Raw genomic sequence first — 24,479 nt, 5'->3', positions numbered from 1 at the left:
ATTAGCAACATTGACTCGACACTACAATACCCTCCATCAATCTTTGGAGCCTTGACTTTTAAATTGATCTGAGCTTTACACAGAAATTGTGTTATTTAAAACTGAGCCCCAACTAAATATAGCCTTGAAATTCCCATGGTGCCCTCCTTGTGTGATGGGTTCAGCAGCAGGCCTACTGTTTGTGTTCTTGAAGACGTGTGTCTTAGTTTCTCTGGGACTGAGCACATCATATGACTAGCCTACCTACAGTTGAAGTCAGAAGTTTACATACACTTAGGTTGGAGTCATTAAAACTTGTTTTTCAACCACTCCACAAATTTCTTGTTAACAAACTATCGTTTTGGCAAGTCGGTTAGGACATCTACTTTGTGCATGACACAAGTAATTTTTCCAACAATTGTTTACAGACAGATTATTTCACTTATAATTCACTGTATCACAATTCCAGTGGGTCAGAAGTTTACATACACTAAGTTGACTGTGCCTTTAAACAGCTTGGAAAATTCCAGGAAATGAGGTCATGGCATTAGAAGCTTCTGATAGGCTAATTGACATAATTTGAGTCAATTGGAGGTGTTCCTGTGGATGTATTTCAAGGCTTACCTTCAAACTCAGTGCCTCTTTGCTTGACATCATGGGAAAATCAAAAGAAATCAGCCAAGACCTCAGAAAGAAAATTGTAGACCTCCACAGGTCTGGTTCATCGTTGGGAGCAATTTCCAAATGCCTGAAGGTACCATGTTCATCTGTACAAACAATAGTACGTAAGTATAAACACCATGGGACCACGCAGCCATCATACCGCTCAGGAAGGAGACGCGTTCTGTCTCCTAGAGATGAACGTACTTTGGTGCGAAAAGTGCAAATCAATCCCAGAACAACAGCAAAGGACCTTGTGAAGATGCTGGAGGAAACTGGTACAAAATTATCTATATCCACAGTAAAACGAGTCCTATATCGACATAACCTGAAAGGCCACTCAGCAAGGAAGAAGCCACTGCTCCACATCCGCCATAAAAAAGCCAGACTACAGTTTGCTACTGCACATTGGGACAAAGATCGTACTTTTTGGAGAACTGTCCTCTGGTCTAAAGAAACAAAAATAGAACTGTTTGGCCATAATGACCATCGTTATGTTTGGAGGAAAAAGGGGGTTGCTTGCAAGCCGAAGACGGGGGTGGCAGAATCATGCTGTGGGGGTGCTTTGCTGCAGGAGGGACTGGTGCACTTCACAAAATAGATGGCATCATGAGGAAGGAAAATGATGTGGATATATTGAAGCAACATCTCAAGACATCAGTCAGGAAGTTAAAGCTTGGTCGCAAATGGGTCTTCCAAATGGACAATGACCACAAGCATACTTCCAAAGGTGTGGCAAAATGGCTTAAGAATAACAAAGTCAAGGTATTGGAGTGGCCATCACAAAGCCCTGACCTCAATCCTATAGAAAATGTGTAGGCAGAACTGAAAAAGCGTGTGCGAGCAAGGAGGCCTACAAACCTGACTCATTCCGCTCTGTCAGGAGGAATGGGCCAAAATTCACCCAACTTATTGTGGGAAGCTTGTGGAAGGCTACCCGAAACGTTTGACCCAAGTTAAACAATTTGAAGGCAATGCTACCAAATACTAATTGAGTGTATGTAAACTTCTGTCCCACTGGGAATGTGATGAAAGTAAAAGAAGCTGAAATAAATAATTCTCTCTACTATTATTCTGACATTTCACATTCTTAAAATAAAGTGGTGTTCCTAACTGACCTAAGACAGGGAATTTTTACTAGGATTAAATGTCAGGAATTGTGAAAAACTGAGTTTAAATGTATTTGGCTAAGGTGTATGTAAACTTCCGACTTCAACTGTATATTAGTTTTCAGGCAAAATGTCCACAATCGAAGTGCATCCAAGCCAAAGTACACAATTAATTGTTCTACATGCTGTTAAACGTGTTGTAACATTCCTGTCTCTTCTTATGTCAACTTAAAATAAGCAAAGGCTACACTGAAAGTCAAACAAATTAAATTATCATCGATACTTTTCCGGGCAACACTACTTTGGTCTTCTCTCGGTAAGAAAAGATGGACCAATTGCCATGGAAACTATTTCCTTGTGACTTGAGGGCTCAGCATCTCTAGAGACCAGAGGCATGGGAACCATGATGGCCATGCCATGCATCTCGGGCCAGGTGGCGGACGCTGGATGCTCCCGTTTTGCACAGCAAATGGCCCAATTTAGTTTGGGGTGGTCTGCCGTCCGTGCTAGGAGCAAGGCTCAGAGTAGAGGCTGTGAAAGCTGTCAGATCATCAGTTTGTGGATGCCTGCCACAGCATGTTCGAAGACACGCTGTTCGAGGGCAGCGCTGATAAGCAGTCAATGGAAATGTGCCACATTATGTGATGCACAGCAAACTTTGTAGCCTCTATTTTTTTCAATAGCGGATGCCTACAATGAAGACACAGAAATGTAGGTGTAACTGTCGGTCACCACTTCCAGGGGCTGTGAAAAGGGTCACATATCCAGGGTACCTTTGGCCCTGATTATTACTATCCTGTAAACTCTTCCTCCAAACCAGAAAAGAGGATGGCCGTGTCTGAATATGCGTACTTGCGTTCTAAATAGTAGGCTGATTGAGTATTCAAAAATAGAACATTTTAGAGTATGTGAAATTTCGAAAAATTAAGTATGCTTTAAATGCCAGCATGTCATACTGATTTCGGCTTTTCATCAACACTGAACAAAAATATTAAACGCAACATGCAATAATTTCAAAGATATTACTGAGTTACAGTTCATATAAGGAAATCAGGCAATTGAAACAAATTAATTAGGCCCTAATCTATGGATTTCACATGACTGGGATTACTGATATGCATCTGTTGGTCCACAGACACCTTAAAAAAAAAGGACCTCAGGATCTCGTCACGGTATATCTGTGCATTCAAATTGCCATTGATAAAATACAATTGTGTTCGTTGTCCATAGCTTATACCTGCCCATACCATAACCCCACCGCCACCATGGGGCACTCAGCAAACCGCTCGCCCACACAACGCCATTCACGCTGTCTGCCATCTGCCCGGTACAGCTGAAACCTGGATTCATTCGTGAAGAGCACACTTCTCCAGCGTGCCAGTTGCCATCTAAGGTGAACATTTGCACACTGAAGTCGGCTACGACGCCGAACTGCAGTCAGGTCAAGACTCTGGTGAGGACGACAAGGAAGTTGAGCTTCCCTTAGACGGTTTCTGACAGTTTGTGCAGAAATTCCTCAGTTGTGTAAACCCATAGTTTCATCAGCTGTCTGGGTGGCTGGTCTCAGACGATCCCGCAGGTGAAGAAGCTGGATGTGGAGATCCTGGGCTGGCGTGGTTACACATGGTCTGCGGTTGTGAGACTGGTTGGACATACTGCCAAACTCTCTAAAACAACATTGGAGGCAGCTTAGGGTAGAGAAATTAACATTCAATTATCTGGCAACAGCTCTGGTGGACATTCCTGCAGTCAACATGCCAATTGCACACTCCCTCAAAACTTGAGACAACTGTGGCATTGTGTTGTGTGACAAAACTGCACATTTTAGAGTGGCCTTTTATTGTCCCCAGCACAAGGTGCACCTGTGTAATGATCATGCTGTTTAATCTAAGATGACATATGGAATTGTTTTAAGATGGTCATACCATGGATCATTTAGGTATTTGATTTTGAGTTTTAAGACCCCTTTAGTTATAAAAAATAAATATAAAATACTGAATATGGCCTTACTACTACCCATAGAAACGCATTGAATAACATATTCATAAATGGCAAAAAAGACAATCAACAAATAAATCATAAGGAATAAGGTTTTGAAGTGTCTGTCCTACATGTATATCTAGGAGATATAAGAAAGCTCAGGAAATATCTATATTTGTACACATATTTAACCCCATTTTTTGGTAGGCACAAAACTACCTTCATACTTGCATTAATGTTTTAAACTGGTACCGGTTACCTTCAGACCAGTCCCGTGACACTTGTGGGGGTCGTAGAGCAAAACGGAGAACACCAACATGTTTGTGAGAGTCTCATATTTCCATAGAGTAGTTTGTAGCATCCGTTCGGATGTTCGGACGTTTGTTTTCGTGAGAAGGCCAATCTAGCTCTGCCACCTTTCACCGCAGATGCGGAAGTGCGACATCGACGGATGCGGTGGATTGAGACGCATCAAATGCAAAATAAAAACGTAATCTGACTGATTTTGATGGGGATTTTTTATTATATCTAGGGGGATATATTCAGGGCCCTAAAAGTGTGGCTCGACCAGTTGTTGGGGGAAAATCGAGAAGCCATGGATACGCTTTCTCATCACGTTTCCTAACATGGAAACTTCCCTGCTATAAATGACCTCATGCTGTCTGCTGTCAATTCAGTCTCACACTTCTGCCACTGTTACTGGTGATTACAGCTGGCATGGTGGTGGCTCCCTGAGGACTGAGGATTACTGGCTCCTGATTTAGATGTAGGTTTCCTATTCTGGCCTAGCCACGCGTGCCGTAACTGGATCCAGCCGGCCGAGCGTGTATCTCCCACTGGGCCTGAGGATCCAGCCTGAGATCCAGCCCCACAGTGTTTACTGTCCAGTAATCCAGGTGTGTCAGTCTGCTCCCTGTCTCTGCCCCCCTGATGAGAGCATAGCACTGCCACCAACGGGGCTCACTGTGACCGGGGCAGGGCAGGCCAAGCTGTTCTGAGAAGAGGCTCATCACGCCATGCACAAGAGACATGAGGTACCTGGCACCCTATCATCAGTACAAGGATGCTGTCTGCCAACTTGGCAAAAGGTTTGCATTTTACAGACAGCCCAATGCCCTAGTCCTCCTCAAAATCTATTTTGGGATATAAATCAAAGCTCAGAATATACACTGAGTGTACAAAACATTAGGAACACCTTCCTAATATTGAGTTGCACCCCCTTTTGCCATCAGAACAGGCTCAATTCGTCAGGGCATGGACTCTACAAGGTGTTGAAAGCATTCCACAGGGATGCTGGCCCATGTTGACTCCAATGCTTCCCACAGTTGTGACAAGTTGGCTGGATGTCCTTTGGGTGGTGGACCATTCTTGACACACAGGAAACTGTTGAGCATGAAAAACCCAGCAGCGTTGCAGTTCTTGACACACTGAAACCGGTGCGCTTGGCACCTACTACCATACCCGTTCAAAGGCACTTCAATATTTTGTCTTGCCCATTCACCTTTTGAATACACAATCCATGTCTCAATTGTCTCAAGGTATAAAAATCCTTATTTAACCTGTCTCCTCCCCTTCATTGAAGTGGATTTAACAGGTGACATCAATAAGGGATCATAGCTTTCACCTGGATTCACCTGGTAAATCTATGTCATGGAAAGAGCATGTTCCTAATGTTTTGTATACTCAGTGTATCTATGCTAAAATCTGAGGATTATCCTGAAAAGTATGTGTATGTCAATCATACAATGGGGTGCAGCAGGGGGCTACAGTGTAGATCCAGGAATAGCCCATTTTCTATGAACAGTCCTCTCTGAATTCAAGTGAAATCTTTGCTGACGTTGGGTGTTTCATTGTTCTGGTTTCTATGGTTTCGTCTCACCTTGAACATCTTTAGAGAGTGAGTCACCAACTGTCCAGCCACCGGCTTGATGAGAGTCAACAACAGTGTTTTGGAATCCATAGCTGTCCAGTCCACATGATAAGCCTATTTGACAGGTTGTTAACATCACGATGCCACTGTCTGTCCTCGGCTGTATCCTAAACCTTTGGTCTGTTATTGAAAGTCTGTCTTTATAAGGATCCAAATACTTTGCAGTGGGTACGGATACCTGACTGGTTCAACCGCTTATTTATAGAAGGAAAATGTGTATTGCCAGGTAAATTCTAACATACAGTACCAGTCAAAAGTTTGGACACACCTACTCATTCAAGGGTTTTTCTTTATTTTTCTATTTTCTACATTGTAGAATAATCGTGAAGACATCAAAACTATTAAATAACACATATGGAATCATGTAGTAACCAAAAAAGTGTTAAACAAATTGCCTTTGCCTTGATGACAGCTTTGCACACTCTTGGCATTCTCTCAACCAGCTTCATGAGGTAGTCAACTGGAATGCATTTCAATTAACAGGTGTGCCTTGTTAAAAGTTAATTTGTGGAATTTCTTTCCTTCGTAATGCATTTGAGCCAATCAGTTGTGTTGTATACAGAAGATAGCCCTATTTGGTAAAATACCAAGTCCATATTATGGCAAGAACAGCTCAAATAAGCAAAGAGAAACGACAGTCCATCATTACTTTAAGACATGAAGGTCAGTCAATACGGAACATTTCAAGAACTTTGAAAGTTTCTTGAAGTGCAGTCGCAAAAAACATCAAGCACTATGATGAAACTGGCTCTCATGAGGACCGTGACAGGAATGGAAGACCCAGAGTTACCTCTGCTGCAAAGGATATGTTCATTAGAGTTACCAGCCTCAGAAATTGCAGCCAAAATAAATGCTTCACAGAGTTCAAGTAACAGACACATCTCAACATCAACTGTTCAGAGGAATCAGGCCTTCATGGTCGAATTGCTGCAAAGAAAACACTACTAAAGGACACCAATAAGAAGAAGAGACCTGCTTGGGCCAAGAAACACCAGCAATGGACATTAGACCAGTGGAAATTTGTCCTTTGGCCTTGAGTCCAAATTTGAGATTTTTGGTTCCAACCGCTGTGTCTTTTTGAGACGTGATGTGGGTGAACGGATGATCTCCGCATGTGTATTTCCCACCGTAAAGCATGGAGGAGGAGGTGTTATGGTGTGGGGGTGCTTTGCTGGTGACACTGTCTGTGATTTATTTAGAATTCAAGGCACACTTAACCACCAAGGCTACCACAGCATTCTACAGCGATACGCCATCCCATCTGGTTTGGGCTTAGTGGGACTATCATTTGTTTTTCAATAGGACAATGACCCAACACACCTCCAGGCTGTGTAAGGGCTATTTTACCAAGAGGAGAGTGATGGAGTGCTCAGATGACCTGGCCTCCACAATCCCCCGACCTCAACCCAATTGAGATGGTTAGGGATGCAGAATGAAGGACAAGCAGCCAATAAGTGACCAACATATGTGGGAACTCCTTAAGACTGTTGGAAAATTATTCCAGGTGAAGCTGGTTGAGAGAATGCCAAGAGTGTGCAAAGCTGTCATCAAGGCAAAGGGTGGCTATTTGAAGATTCTCAAATATAAAATATACTTTGATTTGTTTAACACTTTTTTATTTACTACATGATTCCATATGTGTTATTTCATAGTTTTGATGTCTTCACTATTATTCTACAATGTAAAAAATAGTAAAAATACAGAAAACCCTTTGAATGAGTAGGTGTGTCCAAACTTTTGACTGGTAGTGTAGATCTTAAACTACATACAGAAAGGCTTAGTCAAACTCATGACACAGCTGCCATAGGAAAACATGGACTGTTCTCTCTGTTCTCATGGACTGTTCTCTCTGCTCCCGTCCGGTAGGCAGTACCGGAGCATCGGGTCTTGGACCAAAAGGCTCAGAGACAGCTTCTTTCCCCAAGCCATAAGACTGTTGAATAGACAACTACCACTGCCCTCCCTTTCTCCCATGGACTAGCCTCACTGACTACTTGCACTGACTCTATGCTCATCCATAGGTGTCTACCCACTAAGGCACACATGCCTACACTGACACTCTTCTCACACACGCATACACACACACACACACACACACACACACACACACACACACACACACACACACACACACACACACACACTACACCCACAAACACACACACACACAAACACACACACACACATGCACCCACACACTCACTACTGACACCACACACTTACACTCACACTAATCACCATGCACACACCCACTCACCACATACGCTACTGCTTTAGTGATTATAGTGATTACTAACTTGAAACTTGAAACACTACGGCGATTCACACACCAGGATTCTTTTAACAGGGAACTGCTTGGTGGTAATTGACAGTATGCCCTATAGGGCATGCGGGAGGAGGGCCTGTATCTATGTATAGCACTCTGAATGGAGGGTGATTCAACCCCTACAGATCACGTGAGCACTCCTTTTGGCATGTATCCAAGGGTGATGCAAGAGGACAACAAACAAATAACTCCTATCAACCGAGGCCTTTCTCAGTCTTGGGTGGGTAGGGGCTTTGGGAAGGGGTAGCGCCATAGTTCATGGAACTCCACCACCCTCTCACCACACTTCCTTATGAGAGACTGGGGAACTCGATAGTCAGTGTATAAAGTCTCTTCCCCCGAGCTGCGGTTAGAAATTACTCTCACCTCAATTTGTCTAGACATGAGCTCAAATACTCTTTTTCACCAGCTCCTCTGTGCAGAATGGCCAGCTGTGCTGGGTGGAGATTTGTGTTTATGTTCAGGGCCGGCGTCAGTTGTAATCCGAAGCTAAAGTAACCCGTACAGTTCCAATCCAAATGTTACAGATGTAGGATGCATATAACAGGATGTAAATTACAGTAGGCTGTATTGCTTCTCATGCCAGGCCTGGTAGTAAGATGAAGCCTGTGTAGTGGATTCTAGTCAACCATAAAGGTTGCCCCTTAGGGCACAGAAAAGTATACCCTGCGAGACCTTGGTAAGAGAAAACCAGTGGGATGGTAGCCATACTATTTTCCTTGGCCACGGAGCAGTTCCTGTGAAATGACCAAGTCCAAAGCCTTTGAAATCCAGCTTGAACCAGCTCTGCCACTCTTAGAAGTTCCTGCCTGCCTGCTGAGAACAGCTGGCACTGGCACAATGTCCCGGCTGGCACGGTTCACATGCACAACTTCCAACTCAAAAAATCATATGATATGAAAACGGAGTAACCATAGTACCAACTGTACTACATTTCAAAACATTGCTTTGGGACACTTACTGATATTTATTTTTAGGGGATTTGAGCTAATCAGATTTCCCAATATTTCTGAAGGTCACACAGATCACTGTAAAGGGCCTTCTTTTTTAAACCAAAACCATCTGACCTTTTAATGCCATCTAGAGAGATGGGTTACATTTAGCAGCATAGATTAATGTCCCTATGACACAACAGTTGGCCAAGACTGCGCTCCTGCACTGAACTCCCTGAATGGCTGGATACTATTGGCCCAGTGGGTCCTGAACGTCCAGTATGGCAGGATACTATTGGTCCAATGGGTCCAGGCAAGTGAGTGTAGATCAGATGTCAACCATGTGATGGGGTTTCTGTTTGCTCTAATAGCAGAGAGGCTACAGTCAAAATATTGATCCTTCCAAAGTTTCAAGACCTGTCACAATAAGAATAGATAGTTAAATTAAATAAAAAGTATGTTATCCTTTCATGGCAAAGAAAATAACTTTTGAAGACCTTGTTTGTCTGCTACTTTCTTCATGTCAAATAACATGTGTCCTAAATTCTCGTACATTACCTCGGTTGAAATAATTCAAGTATTCAGGTTTTTGTTGTTTTGAGGCGAGAGTTCTTGAACCCTTCCGAAGTAACAAACACAAAATGTTGCACGGTTAAACTGATTCTGAAAATCGCATATAAGCCAACCAAACAACATCTGACTTGATATGGTGATATATTTATGTCACAACAGCTGTCATACATTGAGTACACTGCATGAATCCCTCATGCCTGATTCCATAAAAGTTTTAAACTGTTTGCCCTCCTGATGTGACTGTCACACTGTTGATCACCATGACCATGTGTCAGTGCTGTCGCTTGCGAAATTCCAAAAAAGGCTGCCTGACCTGTACCCAGGGGCCATAAAAACACGTATGCACTGCACTGTAAACGTTTAATTTCCCTCAACTGTTAACAACAGTTTGTTCCTCTGCTGATGTTGATCATGGACATTTTGATGTTGATGTGGTATTAGACATGTTGGGCAAGCTTCATAAAGATCCCAATGCGTTTGTGCTTGGTTGAATACCTCTTTGTGTGTTTCACTGTGTTTTATGGGGTTAGGGGTGGAGGCAGTGTCAGGGGGCATGTGACCGCATAGTGGGAGGAGCCTGGCCTGGCAGAGGCCACTCCGCTCCAAGCTGAAGTCACTCGATATGAGGGACCATGGGCCCCAAAATAGCCCTCCAGAGTGTATATAGGGACCCTCTCCCACCTGCTCCATCAGACCACCAGCCTGTACAAAGCCAGAGGATACTGTAGTGACATACCAAAAGACGGGAGAAATAAGACAGGAGGCACCAGGGAGAAATCCGGAGAACCAGAAGGAAAGAAAGACATACAAAGAGGATGTTTGGCCAGTGAGACGAGACTTTGGGAAAGTTTTGGTATTCTGCAGAGAGAGTAGCCGTGCTACTCTGGTTGGAAACTCAAGGTTCAGAAGGAAGTGAGAAAAGTCAAGGACGATAAGCGTGAAAAGGACAAAGGAATTTGTTTCCCCTGACTGGATTGCAAAGTTTTCTTGGATTTCTCCCACCCCTCCTCCTGGGCTGAGCGCATAGGGGGAGGAAGAACCGTGTTGACCGCAGGGATGAAGTACAGCTACCAGCTACCAGTGTCATCGTACACCACGCGATATAGTCAGTACACACCAATGACATACACACCAACGCACTACACCCCCACCAATTACACACCTACGCACTACACCCCCACCAATTACACACCTACGCACTACACCCCCACCAATTACACACCTACGCACTACACCTCCACCAAATACACCCCCACTTCATATACCCCAACGAAGTACAGCTCAACTCACTACACCCCCACAAGCTACACCCCATCACTTTACACACCTACACACAAAACCACTTCCAGTTACACCCCTTCATACAGCAAAGGAACACGCTATAGTGCTGCTACACGTCCCACAGCACACATACCTGCACAGCAGACTCCTGCACCTCTACCACTCAAGCCAGTCCGGGCTGTACACTTCTCCAATGACATTATCTTCCAGGACTGTGTCCGACATGGTGAGATGGAGCAGATTGGACGCTTTATGAGAGCGAGGAAAGTACGTCTGCAAACCCTCTTCCCATCTGGTGAGTGAACCTACAAATAGATAAAGACAGAGGAAAAGTGTTGAGAGTGTTGAGAGTTACCACAGCAGGCAATGGCACCTATAACTGTCTGCATGAAAACAGTCACAAACTACTACAGCTTATTTTCCGGAGTAAATTGTGATATTGTTTTGACAAATATAAAACTACTGAGAAGTTAAAGGGTCTAATTTATTTTCTAAATATTTATATTCTAAACCAGTAAAAGCATAAAAGCTCTAAATAATTGTTTGACAAATGCATAATGAAAGTTCAGAAAAGTTCAGAAGTTAAAAGCAGGGGTTGAAATGACAGAAGAGCAGTGTAAGGGTGTGTACATTGCAGCTGAGCCCTCCTCTGACTGGGCCCATGTATGGTGCTCTGTGTGCAGGTATGGCAGCGCTCCATGAGGCCGTACTCACAGGGAACCTGGATTGCGTGAAGCTGCTGGTGAGATATGGAGCTGATGTCCACCAGAGAGATGAGGACGGCTGGACGCCGCTACACATGGCCTGCAGTGACGGCTTCCCCGAAATCGCCAGGTTGGTGTACAAATGAAATACAAACTCATAAAACGTATGGAGACCACAAAACACAACATTCAATTGATCTAATGGCTTCTATCATGCAACATTGCTGCCCCTTTGAGAAATAACTATTCTGACAAAAGGCAGGTAGTGATTAGCTAACCATACTGACCTCGGTGACCTGATTGAACCAGACATGCAGCATTTCATAGCCAGTGTGAATATAGACAATGAAGATGATGCCTTGTGTGAATGTGACTTGTGCTGAACAACACTGTATTTTGTCCCTCCTTAGCTACCTGCTCTCTCTTGGTGCCAGTGCAGCGGCGGAGAACGAGAACGGGGAGAAGCCAGCGGACCTCATTGACCCAGACTGTAAGGAGCTGGTCAATCTGTTTGAGGCAGGCTGTGTGTAACTCACTGGCCACCTACAGGACAGGATCTGAAGGAGCTTGATGTGGACAGATGGACAGTGTGCCCTGGTCCTGAGACTAGCTTCTTGGAATGGAAAAGCCCAGCCAGAGAGAAGGAGAAAGACTGGGACAAGGGACCAGGCCACTTTTCCTGCTACAGAGCACTTGTAGCTACTCTTTGCTAAATGCATAATCGTGACAAACAATGCTTTTTGGAGAGGTTTTGTATTTCATGTTGGACTATGCTTTGTAAAGGTTATAATTTTTTTGTATCTTTTTCCTTCTTTGCTTGAAAGAAGTTGGCTACTTTTTGTTTGGTTCTTTTCTACAAAAACATGCAAACCATTGTTGTCACTTTAGTTGTCACAAACAGCGTCTCAGGCTGTTCATAGCACCAGCAGCTTTTAGTTTCCCAGATCATGTAGCACCACATACCAAAAAAGACAGTGTGACACACCGCAGTAAACAGTTGTTATTTAATCTGTGTAATGAATCAATAGGGTATGTCTTCATTCTGATTACCCAATGAGATCATCCAGCCCAATTCTGTGATCAATCTTGTACAAATCTGACTGTCCATTGCTTGAATTTTCAACAAAACTACCCAGCATTGAGGATAGTTCCTGCATATGGGCAGAGACTATTTTCAACTCACTGCTTCCAAAAGTACAGACATAGTACAGACTGTATTTGGCATTGTTCTCTGCATTTAACCTGTATGTTTATGGCTTAGGAAAAGTTGTGTGTATCTTCTCTGCTGAGCAGAGAGAGGGCGTCAACAACAATTCACATCAAAAATGACATTTCATTTGGTAGGCCAGAGATCATCGGAAAATAGCTACTATGCCATACAGGCACTTGTGCTGCTGTATTGGCATTTTTCCTATTATGCTCGGCTGTTGTTATTTTCTGAAATAGTTCAAAGTGTTGCTGAACGTGTAAGTGGTATTCTGACCATTTCAGCTAATCTAATGAATTTTACCAATGAAAGTCTTATTTGTTTATCTTTTTTGTACAAAATATTTTCATAAATAAAGGTGCTTTTTGTAAATATTGATGAAATGAATTGGTGGGGATTCAACTCTTGTCTATCTCACTTATTGACCCTTGATGGAAAAATCTATGTAGCCTATTATAGGTTATGATAAGCATCACCTGTTCATTTACTTCTAGAGGAAAAGGGTAACGAGCTGCAAATTCACCTCATTTCATTCAAATAACGTTTTTACGTTTTTTAAACAGTCATTTCATATGAACTTGAGGTTTATACTTAGGCTTAAATATCTGAAGTGTGGAGTTTCGACTTGGAAGTTTCACTTGAATGACCCTCAACTCGTACGGTGTATCCCAAACCAGGCTCTCGCCCCTACCAACTAACTCATTCGTAGGGCCCTCAGTTTTCACGTGTTACTGACGAAATTCCGAGGATGACTTCCAAGAGTGGTGAGGGGATCAAATAAACCCATCAACACTCGTGACTTGAATGATGCAATTCCACAGGTATATAATAAAGCAAGCATACAATTCTAATGACAAAATGTTTCTTCCAATGAGAAAACATTTATTTTGAGAGCTATTTCATGTTACATTTGTCCAGCTTCAAATCAGACAAACAAATACAGGTGGCTCACAATTAGGCAGACTCTCCATTATGTTGTGTGAAATTGCACAAACTCGGTGCGGTGCGTTATGGGATAGCACTTCGCTCCAAAACCAGGAGCATAGCTAATGAAGTGGCTATCGGAAGGTCTAATTAGCCCCTTCACCCTCCATCATTTTCCCTCCCTCATCTTTGGGCCACTTGTGCATATGGCTGAGGCGCGCATGATCGTGCTAGGAAAGCCAAGAGGCGAGGGGAAGGGGTGTATTTGGGATTTCTGGGACTAATGGAAATGACAATGGGAGAAATTGAATTTAGAGGAATACAAATCTCTTGAAGACATTTGACAGAATGGTAGGCCTAATTGTGGAACTGACTGAAAACCAAGGTACAGAACCCAATGTAGAGGCCTAATTATAAGAAATTCACCAGAGAGAATTCTATGGAAATATGATTTGGGGTAAGTGGAAAACTGGAAATTATTTAAATCCTCAAACCTTACAAAATAGTTTATCTTATGACATCATTCCCTTCACAAAACAAAAGCCTGGATGAAAGCAAGATAAGAGAGAGCACAGAGAGGATCGAAAACCTATCCAGCCTCTGTCCTAGCATTTACTTAATAAGTTTTGTCAGATCCTTGAAAGGAGAAAATTAACAGAAACCAACACCTTCCAGTTGCCAATATTTGTACATCCCTCCTTGTAAAGTTCATTGCTCTTTTTGCTCATTAGCCTACTACAGCCAGGGGATGATGGGTGCATGTAGCTATTAAAAATATTGCCTAGTCAGACCATTATTACTGTTCCAGCTGGCTGATAGGCGTTATTAGGTAGGTAATGTTAAGCGTAGCACAGTGAATTTTTGATCAACCTTTACTTGCCGATATTTCCTCAATGCCAGACTTGGAATAAAACACGTATTTTAAACTTCCATGTCTAGTTGCAGGGGGTTCGTTTGAATTTAGAAAATGCTCCGTTATTAAATTAAATAAATGTTTAACTCTTGTCTATTTCAAATATTCTCTCATTGATCGAGACAGGTGAATGTCATCATGACATGCGGCACTTAGGGGTGAACACATGGTGCTTTCAAGACAACTGGGAACTCGGAAAAGAAAACAAGGTCAAATTATGACGTCAGTGATCTTCAGGTCAGAAGGTCCAAGCTTTAGAAAGATGTCTGAGTTCCCACTTGGAATTCCGAGTTTGATAACCGTTCAAAACTATTTTTCCCAGTCGGAGCTAGTTATTTCAGTGTTCCCAGTTGTCTTGAACGCACTGAAGTCGGAAGTCAGAGATTTTCGAGTTCCCAGTTGTTTTGAATGCGGGAGGTTTCCTCCTCAAATTGAGAACGAGGCAGTAGGATTGGAAACAAAGTGCAATGACACGTCTCCTGTGTACACACTTTCGTCACCTGAGTAAATACCTTTGTCTCCTGAATACAAGCCAAGTAAACGTATTTATAAGTCTACATGCTTTCTTGAGAACCTTGAGGATCTCGAAATGGAGTCAGTCGGCATTGGCGCAGTGGTGTAAGGCACTGCATCGCAGTGCTAGCTGTGCCACTAGAGATCCTGGTTCGAATCCAGACTCTGTCGTAGCCGGCCGTGACCGGGAGACCCATGGGGCGGCGCACAATTAGCCAGCGTCGTTCAGGGTAGGGGAGGGAATGGCCGGCAGGGATGTAGCGCAGTTGGTAGAGCATGGCGTTTGCAACGCCAGGGTTGTGGGTTCGATTCCCACGGGGGGCCAGTATGAAAATGTATGCACTCACTTAACTGTAAGTCGCTCTGGATAAGAGTGTCTGCTAAATGACGTAAAATGTGAGCGCTCTGAAGTTGATCCAGACCAGGATGAAGTGTGGCGACAAGTGTGGTAGAGACTTCCAACATTTTTCCTGTGAATCCTACCGGAGATGAGTGGACCGGAAAGAGTGAGATTTTTGGAAAGAGTGGATTCCTGCTTTTTGGCCGACCCATACATAGTGTCAAGCTGGGTAACAAACTGGGATTGGTTACTCTGTGAAAGTTTCGAGAAATTGAATTGTTTCGATTTTTTGTATATCCTCTGCCCAGAGGAAGCAGACATTTTGTGTCACGCGACGCTGGGCTCAACCTGTGTCGTGCTTTGCTCAAAGGGGTGATCAGTGGGGTAGCGTTGAGTGTAGAGGTGGATCAAATGAAAAAATATATTCCTGGAGTTTGTGATGCCCTCCATTTGGTGAGACGTAGACTGTCTGTCTTTTTTAGCTTTGACACAGAGTTTCGACTGGGAGCCCCCCAGTGAGTAGGCCTGAAGAGAGGGATCCAGAGAGGATGAGTTTTAGTAAGGTTGGATTTCTTCCATTTATAGCCATGGTGATCAACTGCACTGCGCTGATGGAGCGAAAATCACAGAAGATAGATGTGGTAGTTGCAGCAGCAGAGAAGTATTTAGGTGTGAAAGATTTTAGTGCAGAAGATCTACAGGACATTTTGAGAGGAGTGGTTCCATCCTCCCGGGCCTACGGTCTGGTGTGGGATCGTTTAGGGCCAAAGCAGTTGGATGGGGTGGTGGGTTTTTGGGGATAGTGTATAGGTGCAGGGTTAGATGGTGGTGCAATTTAAGATTTTCCCATTCCCCTTTTCCCTTTTTTGTTTGTGACCAAAATGTGCAATCTGCACTCGGACCTGCGAAAAAGCAGCAATACACAACACAGTGTCTACTATGCCAGAAAACCACACGAATAAGAATACGTTTTGAACGTGGTAACACACGTATGTCAGATGACCGGGTGAGCAAGAGGACGGGTGGCGAGAAGAAGTGAGGCAGAAAGAAGGGCGCGAGGTGCAAACCTGAACTGACGGTGAAATACAAGCCAAGTACTTTCTCCTTTGGGTCAAGTATAGGAGAGAAATGCATGTTACGGATAATGAACTTAAAAATTGATCCTGACAAAAGTGAGGAGACAGAACCTGCGTCGTCAGGTGAGGTGAAGGCTTCCAAGCCTCACCCCAATGATCAGGAAAATGCCTGAGATGACTCTGGCCTAGTGGGAGTACGATTTGTGGAGAAAGTGGATCCATGCCTTTTGGCCGATCCGTTTGTGGTATCAGGCTGAGTGAAGAAGTTTGGTCAAAGTATCCAGAGGTGGACTTGTGTTGATTTTGTGTGTGTCTGCTGCTCAGAGGGAGAGGATGTTGCGCATTTCTAGTCTCGGGACGAAAGCGTTGTCCTGCTTTGTTCTCCGGAGAAGAGCGCCACTGAAAGGAGTGATAACTGGGGTGGGGTTGAGTGTTAAGGTGGATCAACTGAAGTTGGGGGTCCCCGGTGTCTGTGATGCATGTCGTTTGGTGTGACGCAGACCAGAGTGTTTGCCGGATAAAGTCATGCTAGGGTATATACGTTTTCCGGTTGAGAGCTTTTGTTCTGAACCCACTACAGTGTTTCAGGTGCCAAGTTTATGGTCATGTTGCAGCAGAGCAGTATGTAGGAGGGAGATTCAGAGATGTGAGAAGTGTGCATGGGGGAGGGGGAGGCATTCTGCTGGGGATCAGAAATGTCCTGTGTGAGGGAGACCGATTGAAGTTTCCAGGGTGAGAGCAGAGCAGAAAGTTTCATATGAGACAGTGAGGAAAGTAGAGGTTGGTGGGCAAAGGGTGAGGGAGCCTGAGAGGATTCCTGTGAGTATTTCTATTTACTACCACAAACCGATCCTGGCACTAAGACCGCACTCAATGAGCTATATAGGACCATAAGCCAACAAGAAATTGCTCATCCAGAGGCAACGCTCCTACTGGCCGTGATTTTAATGCAGGAAAACTGAAATCCGTTTTACCTCATTTCTACCAGCACGTCACCTGTTCAAAAACTCAAACAGGATTTACCAGTGACACGCTCAATTCGGAAGTGGTCCGATGAAGTGGATGCTAATCTACAGGACTGTTTTGCTAGCACAGACTGGAATACGTTCCGGGATTCATGGCATTGAGGAGTTTACCACATCAGTCACTGGCTTCATTAATAAATGCATTGACGACGTCGTCCCCACAGTGACCGTACGTACATATCCCAACCAGAGGCCATGGATTACAGGCAACATCGAACTGAGCTAAAGGCTAGAGCTTCCGCTTCCAAGGAGTGGGACCATAACCCGGATGCCCTCCGACGAACCATCAAACAGGCAAAGCATCAATAAAAGACTAAGATCGAATCCTACTACACCGGCTCTGACGCTAGTCGGATGTGGCAGGGCTTGCGTACGTACATATCCCAACCAGAAGCCATGGATTACAGACAACATCCGCACTGAGCTAAAGGCCAGAGCTGCCGCTTTCAAGGAATGGCACACTAACCCGGACGCCCTCCAACGAACCATCAAACAGGCAAAGCGTCAATAAAGGACTAAGATCGAATCCTACAACAGCGGCTCTGACGCTCGGCAGATGTGGCAGGGCTAGCAAACTATCACGGATTACAAAGGGAAACCCAGCTGCGAGCTGCCAATTGACACAAGCCTACCCGACAAGCTAAATGCCTTCTATGCTCGCTTTGAGGCAAGCAACACTGAACCATGCGTGAGACCACCAGCAGTTCCGGATGACTGTGTGATCACGCTCACCGTAGCCGATGTGAGTAAGACCTTTAAACAGGTTAAAATTCACAAGGCCGCAGGGCCAGACGGATTACCAGGATGCGTACTCAGAGCATGCACTGACCAGATGGCAAGTGTCTTCACTGACATTTCCAACCTCTCCCTAACCCAGTCTGTAATACCTACATGTTTCAAGCAGACCACCATAGTCCCTGTGTCCAAGAACGCCAAGCTAACCTGTCTAAATGACTATCGCCCCGTAGCACTCACATCTGTAGCCATGAAATGCTTTGAAAGGCTGGTCATGGCTCACATCAACACCATTATCCCAGACACCCTGGACCCACTGCATTTCGCATACTGCCCCAACAGATCCACAGATTATGAAATGACTCCAACACCATCATTAAGTTTGCAGATGACACAACGGTGGTAGGCCTGATCACCGACGACGATGATAGGGAGCCTATAGGGAGGAGGTCAGAGACCTGGCAGTGTCAGGACAACAATCTCTCCCTCAACGTCAGTAAGAAAAAGGAGCTGATCGTGGACTACAGGAAAGGGGGGGGGGGGCGAGCTTCAAGTTTCTCAGTGTCCACAACACTAAGGATCTATCATGGTCCAAATACACCAACACAGTCGTGAAGAGGGCAGAACAACACCTCTTCCCCCTCAGGAGGCAGAAAATATTTGGCATGGGCCCTCAGATCCTCAAAAAGTTATACAGCTGCACCATCGAGATCATCTTGACTGGCTGCATCACCGCTTGGTATGGCAACTGCTTGGCATCCGAACACAAGGCGTTACAGGGGGTACTGTGTACAGCCCAGTACATCACTGGGGCTGAGCTTCCTGTCATCCAGGACCTCTATACCAGGCGGTGTAAAACATTGTCCAACTCTCCAGCTACCCAAGCCACAGACTGCTCTCTCTGCTATTGCACGACAAGCGGTACTAATGCACCAAGTCTGGAACCAACAGGACCATGAACAGCTTCTACCCCCAAGCCATAAGACTTCTAAACGACTGCTAAATAGCTAATCAAATGGCTACCCGGACTACCTGCATTGATCCTTTTTTGCACTAACTCTCTTGCACTGACTCTATGCACACACACCGGACTCTACACACACACTCACACATACTTACACTGACACCCCAACACACAGACACTACATACGCACACACACACACAACATGCACACACATGGATACTGACACCACACACACACTTTCACACTTACCACAAACCACAGGAGGTTGGTGGCACCTTAATTGGGGAGGACGGACTTGTGGTAATGGCTGGAGCGGAATTAGTGGAATAGTATTAAATACATCAAACACATAGTTTCCATGTGTTTGATGCCATTCCATTTACTCCGTTTCGGACATTATTATGAGCCATCCTCCCCTCAGTAGCCTCCTGTGCCACATACGCTGCTACTACTGTCTATTAGCTATCCTGTTGCCTAGTCACTTTACCCCTACCTATATGTACAGTACACATCTACTAGGTACTGGTACTCCCTGTATAGAGCCCCACAGTGGAGGTGTCATAATACCCATAAAACCTAGCGGTGAAACAGGGAAATGGTGTGGGGCTCTATTAAGCCATATTATTTTCTACTCCCTTTATATAGCCATGTTTTCTTTAACTCTGCATTGTTGGAAAAGGACCCATAAGTAAGCATTTCACTGTTAGTCTACGAAGCATGTGTCAAATAAAATTTGATTTGAGTAGTATGCCAGTACAGGGGTAATATAGAGTGCGTTCGTAAATTCGCTCTGGCTATCTACTCCGATATCAGAGCACTCTCGTCTGAGCGTGCCGATTTCAGAGCACTCTCGTCTGAGTGTGCCAGAGCGCAGAATAACTGCTGAATTTACAAATTCTCAACACTCATTGAGTATGGCCCGTGTCAGTCAACGTCAGCAAAAAAAGCTAATTAAATTGTTGCCAGTAGCACAGTTACAGTCACCAACGCTCTGGATAACATGAAAACAGCCTAACCAGCTCTGCTAGGGCGAGTAAAATGGTCAGAGTGAGGTGTTCTCTCATTTGTGATGGAAGTAGCTACCAAATTAGCCAGTTAGCTTGGGTGCTTGACTGCCGTTGTGAGGTCAGAACGCTCGGATCAACCCTACTCCTCCGCCAGAGCGTCCAGTGCGCTCGCCTGAACGCTCCGAGAGCGCAACGCTCTGAATTTACGAGCGGACAATCTGACAACTCTCTGAATTTATGAACGCCCAGAGCGCACTCTGGCACTCCAGATTGAATTTACGAACACACCCATAGGGTTACATGGCGGTGCAATTTATTTTATTTTGAACAAATGTGCAATGCACTTTCCAAACTGTGAAAGGCAGCAATACGAAACAAAGTGTATAGTCTGCCGGAAAACCATACGAAGATGAAGAAAGCAACACACTTCCTCAATCAATGAGAGAAGATTTTAAACAGACAAGATGGTGTTGCACACATTGTTGGATTACTTCATGGAGCATATTTTTGTATTTAATGTAATAATGGAGCATTTTCTCAATTCAAACGAACCCCCTGCAATTAGACATGGACATTGATTAGACATGCGTTGTCTTCCAAGTCGGGAATTGAGGAAGCATCGCAAAATTGATCGAAAATGAACTGTGCTACACTTAACATGACCTACTTAATAACGCCTATAAGCCAGCTGGAACAGTAGTGGTCTGACTAGGGCTAGGCAATATTTTTTATAACTAGGGTGCGTTTTTTTTCCGGGCCTATGAACTCGGGTAAGGGTATTTTTAGCCATGCTTTTTCTGCTACCTTCGTAAGCAGGTCCATGGTCTGTTTTATTAAAGTACCAAAAAGCCCCGAGCAGAGAGGATAAATGTTGAGGTGAAGGCATTCCATTCATAGAAGCATTCCTTTGGCATTTCAACATTATTTTGAACCAACAAACCAATTAAGTTTTGTTGACTTCCGTTTTAAATTACTTGCCCAGAAATGATTGGTTGGCATTGGCAACCGTTTTAGCCGACGGGGGGCCTAACTAGCTAGTTACATCTTGTTGGCTGAATAAAGAAAGCGAAAGGAAGCCGGATCTAAAGACAGGTTTGTAAACATAGTTTACATCTGGGTAATTTTCGGATTATAGTAAACTAACTATAGCGTTATGAATTCATATGCCACTGCTGTTGGAAACATTTAAGTTGTACTATTGTCTGGATATATTCAGATAGCTAGATGGCTTAGCTAATAATATTAGATGATAACGTGTAGCTAACATTCGCTAGATAGCTAACGTTATGGTATCTAATAAGCTAACGTTAGCTTGCTAGTTAGATATCCTTTATCTGTCAGCCACTACTTCAACAGCAAGCTAATTTCTAACCAACAAAAATTGCAATAAATTAAAATATAGGATATTGGGTAACGTTAAATAGCAAGCTAGCAAGCTAGGTGCTTTATATTTTACGAGTCGCTGGTCAATATAAGTTGGCTAGTATAATTGCTTGCTAGCTATTGTTAGCTCTCTTAGCTAACGTTAGCTAGCTCGCTTGTGTAAGTGCCAGATACAAAAATGTAAACATTGAAGCATAACTAGCATCAATAAGCAAGCTAATGCCAATCATGTGGCATCAAATGTAGCTTTCTGGCTGTATAGTTAGTTAAGTAACTATTTTGCAGTCTGTATTAGCTAGCTAGTTCCCAAATGTCAACATTCCTCTATTGTTTGATTGGTGTCTTTATTTAGAATTCATCATGAGTCATGCCTTGTTTTCACCACTAGATATCCAACATAGGATAAAGAAGGTTCATATTCTCTCAACCCCCCCAACTATTCATTAGAAAGGAGTGAGGAGCAAGAGACGCACTGCACACAGAATGAGGTTGGAAGAGGGTTGTTTACCTTCTATGGGTGTGTTGTGCTAACTGTATATCAAGCTGTATCTTGTAGAACCAGGTATACTGCATGCATGCCAGAAAAACGTATGTTCTGTTTTCCAGCCTGTCTGTTATTCTGTGTTTTCATTATTCCCTGCTGTTTTGATGTTTAAAAAAATATATTTTTTGTTTTATCTTTGCTGCTTTATAGCTCATCTGCTCCCAGGATGGTGAACAGCTACAAGCGGACTTCCAGCCCTCGGTCCCCTACGAACAGTGGGGAGCTCTTCACTCCAGCACATGAGGAGAATGTGCGCTTCATCCACGACAGTGAGTCTGCCTCAGAAGGCCGATATCTTGCTAAGACTAGCCCTTAACGTCTCTCACCCCTTCAGTAGGCTTATCTGTTAGTCATCAACATGATCCACTGTAAGAAGCTCCTTACAGAGCTTCTGTACCACTGAGCCATTTGAATGGAATGTGGTATGTAAGGAGATGGTTGAAAGCTGGCATGTGTATGCTTCTTTACAGCCTGGCAGTGTGTGCTCAGAGACATCAGGTCACCACAGAGCAGTGAACGCAAAGACCGTGGACCACAGGAGTATGTGGAAAAGAACCCCAATCCCAACTTAAATTGTAAGTGCCTTGATGGATCTGAGTATGTTTGTCATTTAAACAGAGGCTATTTACTAGATTTGTCAAAAAGACAGAGTAGTAATGTAATTTGTATCCTTTCTTGCAGCTTTCACACCAGTTGACCTGAGTGACCTCAAGAAACGCAACACACAGGACTCCAAGAAGTCCTAGTCTTTCTCTTTACAGTCCAACAGCTTTTTTTCTCCACCCATTATCCTTGGGAACTTTCTCCTCCTCCAGTCCTCTGTCAGCCAGCAAGTCAACCTTTTGGCCAGTCCTGCCCACAATGCCGGTCCCCTCTCTGCTCTCCTGGACTAACAACAGCCTGCCCATTCAACAGCAGTGGGCTGATGTCCTAACAACCACAACATTTTTGGAGTTCCTTATCCACCCCGGTCTCTCTGTCCACCCCCTCCCCCTCTGTCTCTCTCTCTCTGTCCCTCTCTCTGTCCAGGCTCAATATTTTCTCACCCTACCTCTCATCTGGTTGACGTGGAATGCAAGAAAGCTGGGATTTGATTTCCAGGGATTCTCTCTTCCGGTTCTTGGTTTTACAGTCATAAATTTTTATTTTTCCCTCTTTTTTTATGTGAATGGGACTGATGCAGAGTTTCAATGAAATATGCTGACATCCTGATGCCGAAGTACAGACTGTGTACAAATTCTTCACAGGACACTTTAAAGGACTGCAGTCTTAAATAGAAACTCAGTTTTCTTTTCAATCTACAAAGGATAATGCTGAAGGGCTGACATTCTTTTTTTGGAAGATAGTTGAATTGTAGATGTATTGGAATGGAATCCGATTGTACGGGCGAGTTTTGGAAGCCAAAAATGGTTTAGTATAAATGCCAACATTTTAAATATAGACTCATGCCCCTAAAATGGACTTCAAGTAGACATCTCCACATTGACTTCCCAGCCTTGAAACAAAATATTGAATAAAATACTTTTCCAATATGTCACTCAATGCATTGGTCATAGATGTTCTGACCTAAATGTACTTTTTGGATGTGTCCCCAATACTCCCCAATGATGTATGTACAAACACAGTACCTACAGTAGGATGGTCAGTTATCGTTGTCTCATGCTCGTTGTTTTGTTTGTGCATTATTACTGAAAACAGTGTAATAGGCTATGTATACTGAACAAAAATATAAACGCAACATGCAACAATTTCAAAGATTTTACTGAGTTACAGTTCATATAAGGAAATCAGTCAATTTAAATAAATTCATTAGGCCCTAATCTATGGATTTCACATAACTGGGCAGGAGTGCAGCCATGGGTAGGCCCACCCACTTGGCAGCCAGGCCCAGCCAATCAGAATGAGTTTTTCCCCCACAAAAGGCCTTTATTACAGACAGAAATACTCCTCAGCAACCTCCCCACGCCCCCCCTCAGACGATCCCGCAGGTGAAGAAGCCGGATGTTGAGGTTCTGGGCTGGCATGGTTACACGTGGTCTGTGATTGTGAGACCGGTTGGACGTACTGCCAAATTCTCAAAAATGATGTTGGAGGCAGCTTATGGTAGAGAAATAAACATTACATTATCTGGCAACAGCTCTGGTGGACATTCCTGCAGTCAGCATGCCAATTGTACGCTCCCTCAAAACATGAGGTGTTTGTTGACAAAACTGCACATTTTAAAGTGGCCTTTTATTGTCCCTTGTACAAGGTGCACCTGTGTAATGATCATGCTGTTTAATCAGCTTCTTGATATGCCACACCTTTCAGGTGGATGGATTATCTTGGCATGATACATTTTACAGAAATTGTGGGCTATGTGAATCTGCACTC

General features: G+C 43.9%; 2 protein-coding genes across 5 annotated transcripts; both read left to right on the top strand.

Moving 5' to 3' along the window:
* Positions 1-10,186: 10,186 nt before the first annotated feature.
* LOC121585146 (protein phosphatase 1 regulatory subunit 27-like) lies at positions 10,187-13,068 on the top strand. Of its 2 annotated transcripts, XM_041901518.2 has the most exons (4): positions 10,187-10,594; positions 10,981-11,065; positions 11,454-11,604; positions 11,885-13,068. In XM_041901518.2, the coding sequence occupies exons 2-4, from the start codon at positions 11,002-11,004 to the stop codon at positions 12,003-12,005; spliced, it is 336 nt and encodes a 111-aa protein (XP_041757452.1). In that variant the 5' UTR covers positions 10,187-10,594; positions 10,981-11,001; the 3' UTR covers positions 12,006-13,068. The 2 variants fall into 2 exon arrangements, with proteins under 2 accessions (XP_041757452.1, XP_041757451.1); XM_041901517.2 differs by having other exon boundaries at positions 10,187-11,065.
* Positions 13,069-20,505: 7,437 nt separating this feature from the next.
* LOC121584236 (mapk-regulated corepressor-interacting protein 1) lies at positions 20,506-23,863 on the top strand. Of its 3 annotated transcripts, none has more exons than XM_041900066.2 (5): positions 20,506-21,271; positions 21,951-22,079; positions 22,257-22,375; positions 22,577-22,681; positions 22,788-23,863. In XM_041900066.2, exons 3-5 carry the CDS (start codon positions 22,273-22,275, stop codon positions 22,850-22,852), a joined length of 273 nt encoding a protein of 90 aa, XP_041756000.1. In that variant the 5' UTR covers positions 20,506-21,271; positions 21,951-22,079; positions 22,257-22,272; the 3' UTR covers positions 22,853-23,863. The 3 variants fall into 3 exon arrangements, with proteins under 3 accessions (XP_041756000.1, XP_041756001.1, XP_041755999.1); XM_041900065.2 differs by having other exon boundaries at positions 20,516-21,271; positions 21,951-22,050; XM_041900067.2 differs by lacking the exon at positions 21,951-22,079.
* The last annotated feature ends 616 nt before the right edge of the window (positions 23,864-24,479 follow it).

This window comes from Coregonus clupeaformis, chromosome 7 (assembly GCF_020615455.1).
Source record: "Coregonus clupeaformis isolate EN_2021a chromosome 7, ASM2061545v1, whole genome shotgun sequence".
NCBI lineage: Eukaryota > Metazoa > Chordata > Actinopteri > Salmoniformes > Salmonidae > Coregonus > Coregonus clupeaformis.
Note: the sequence above shows the minus strand (reverse complement) of the source record. Positions and strands in the feature narration are given on the sequence as shown.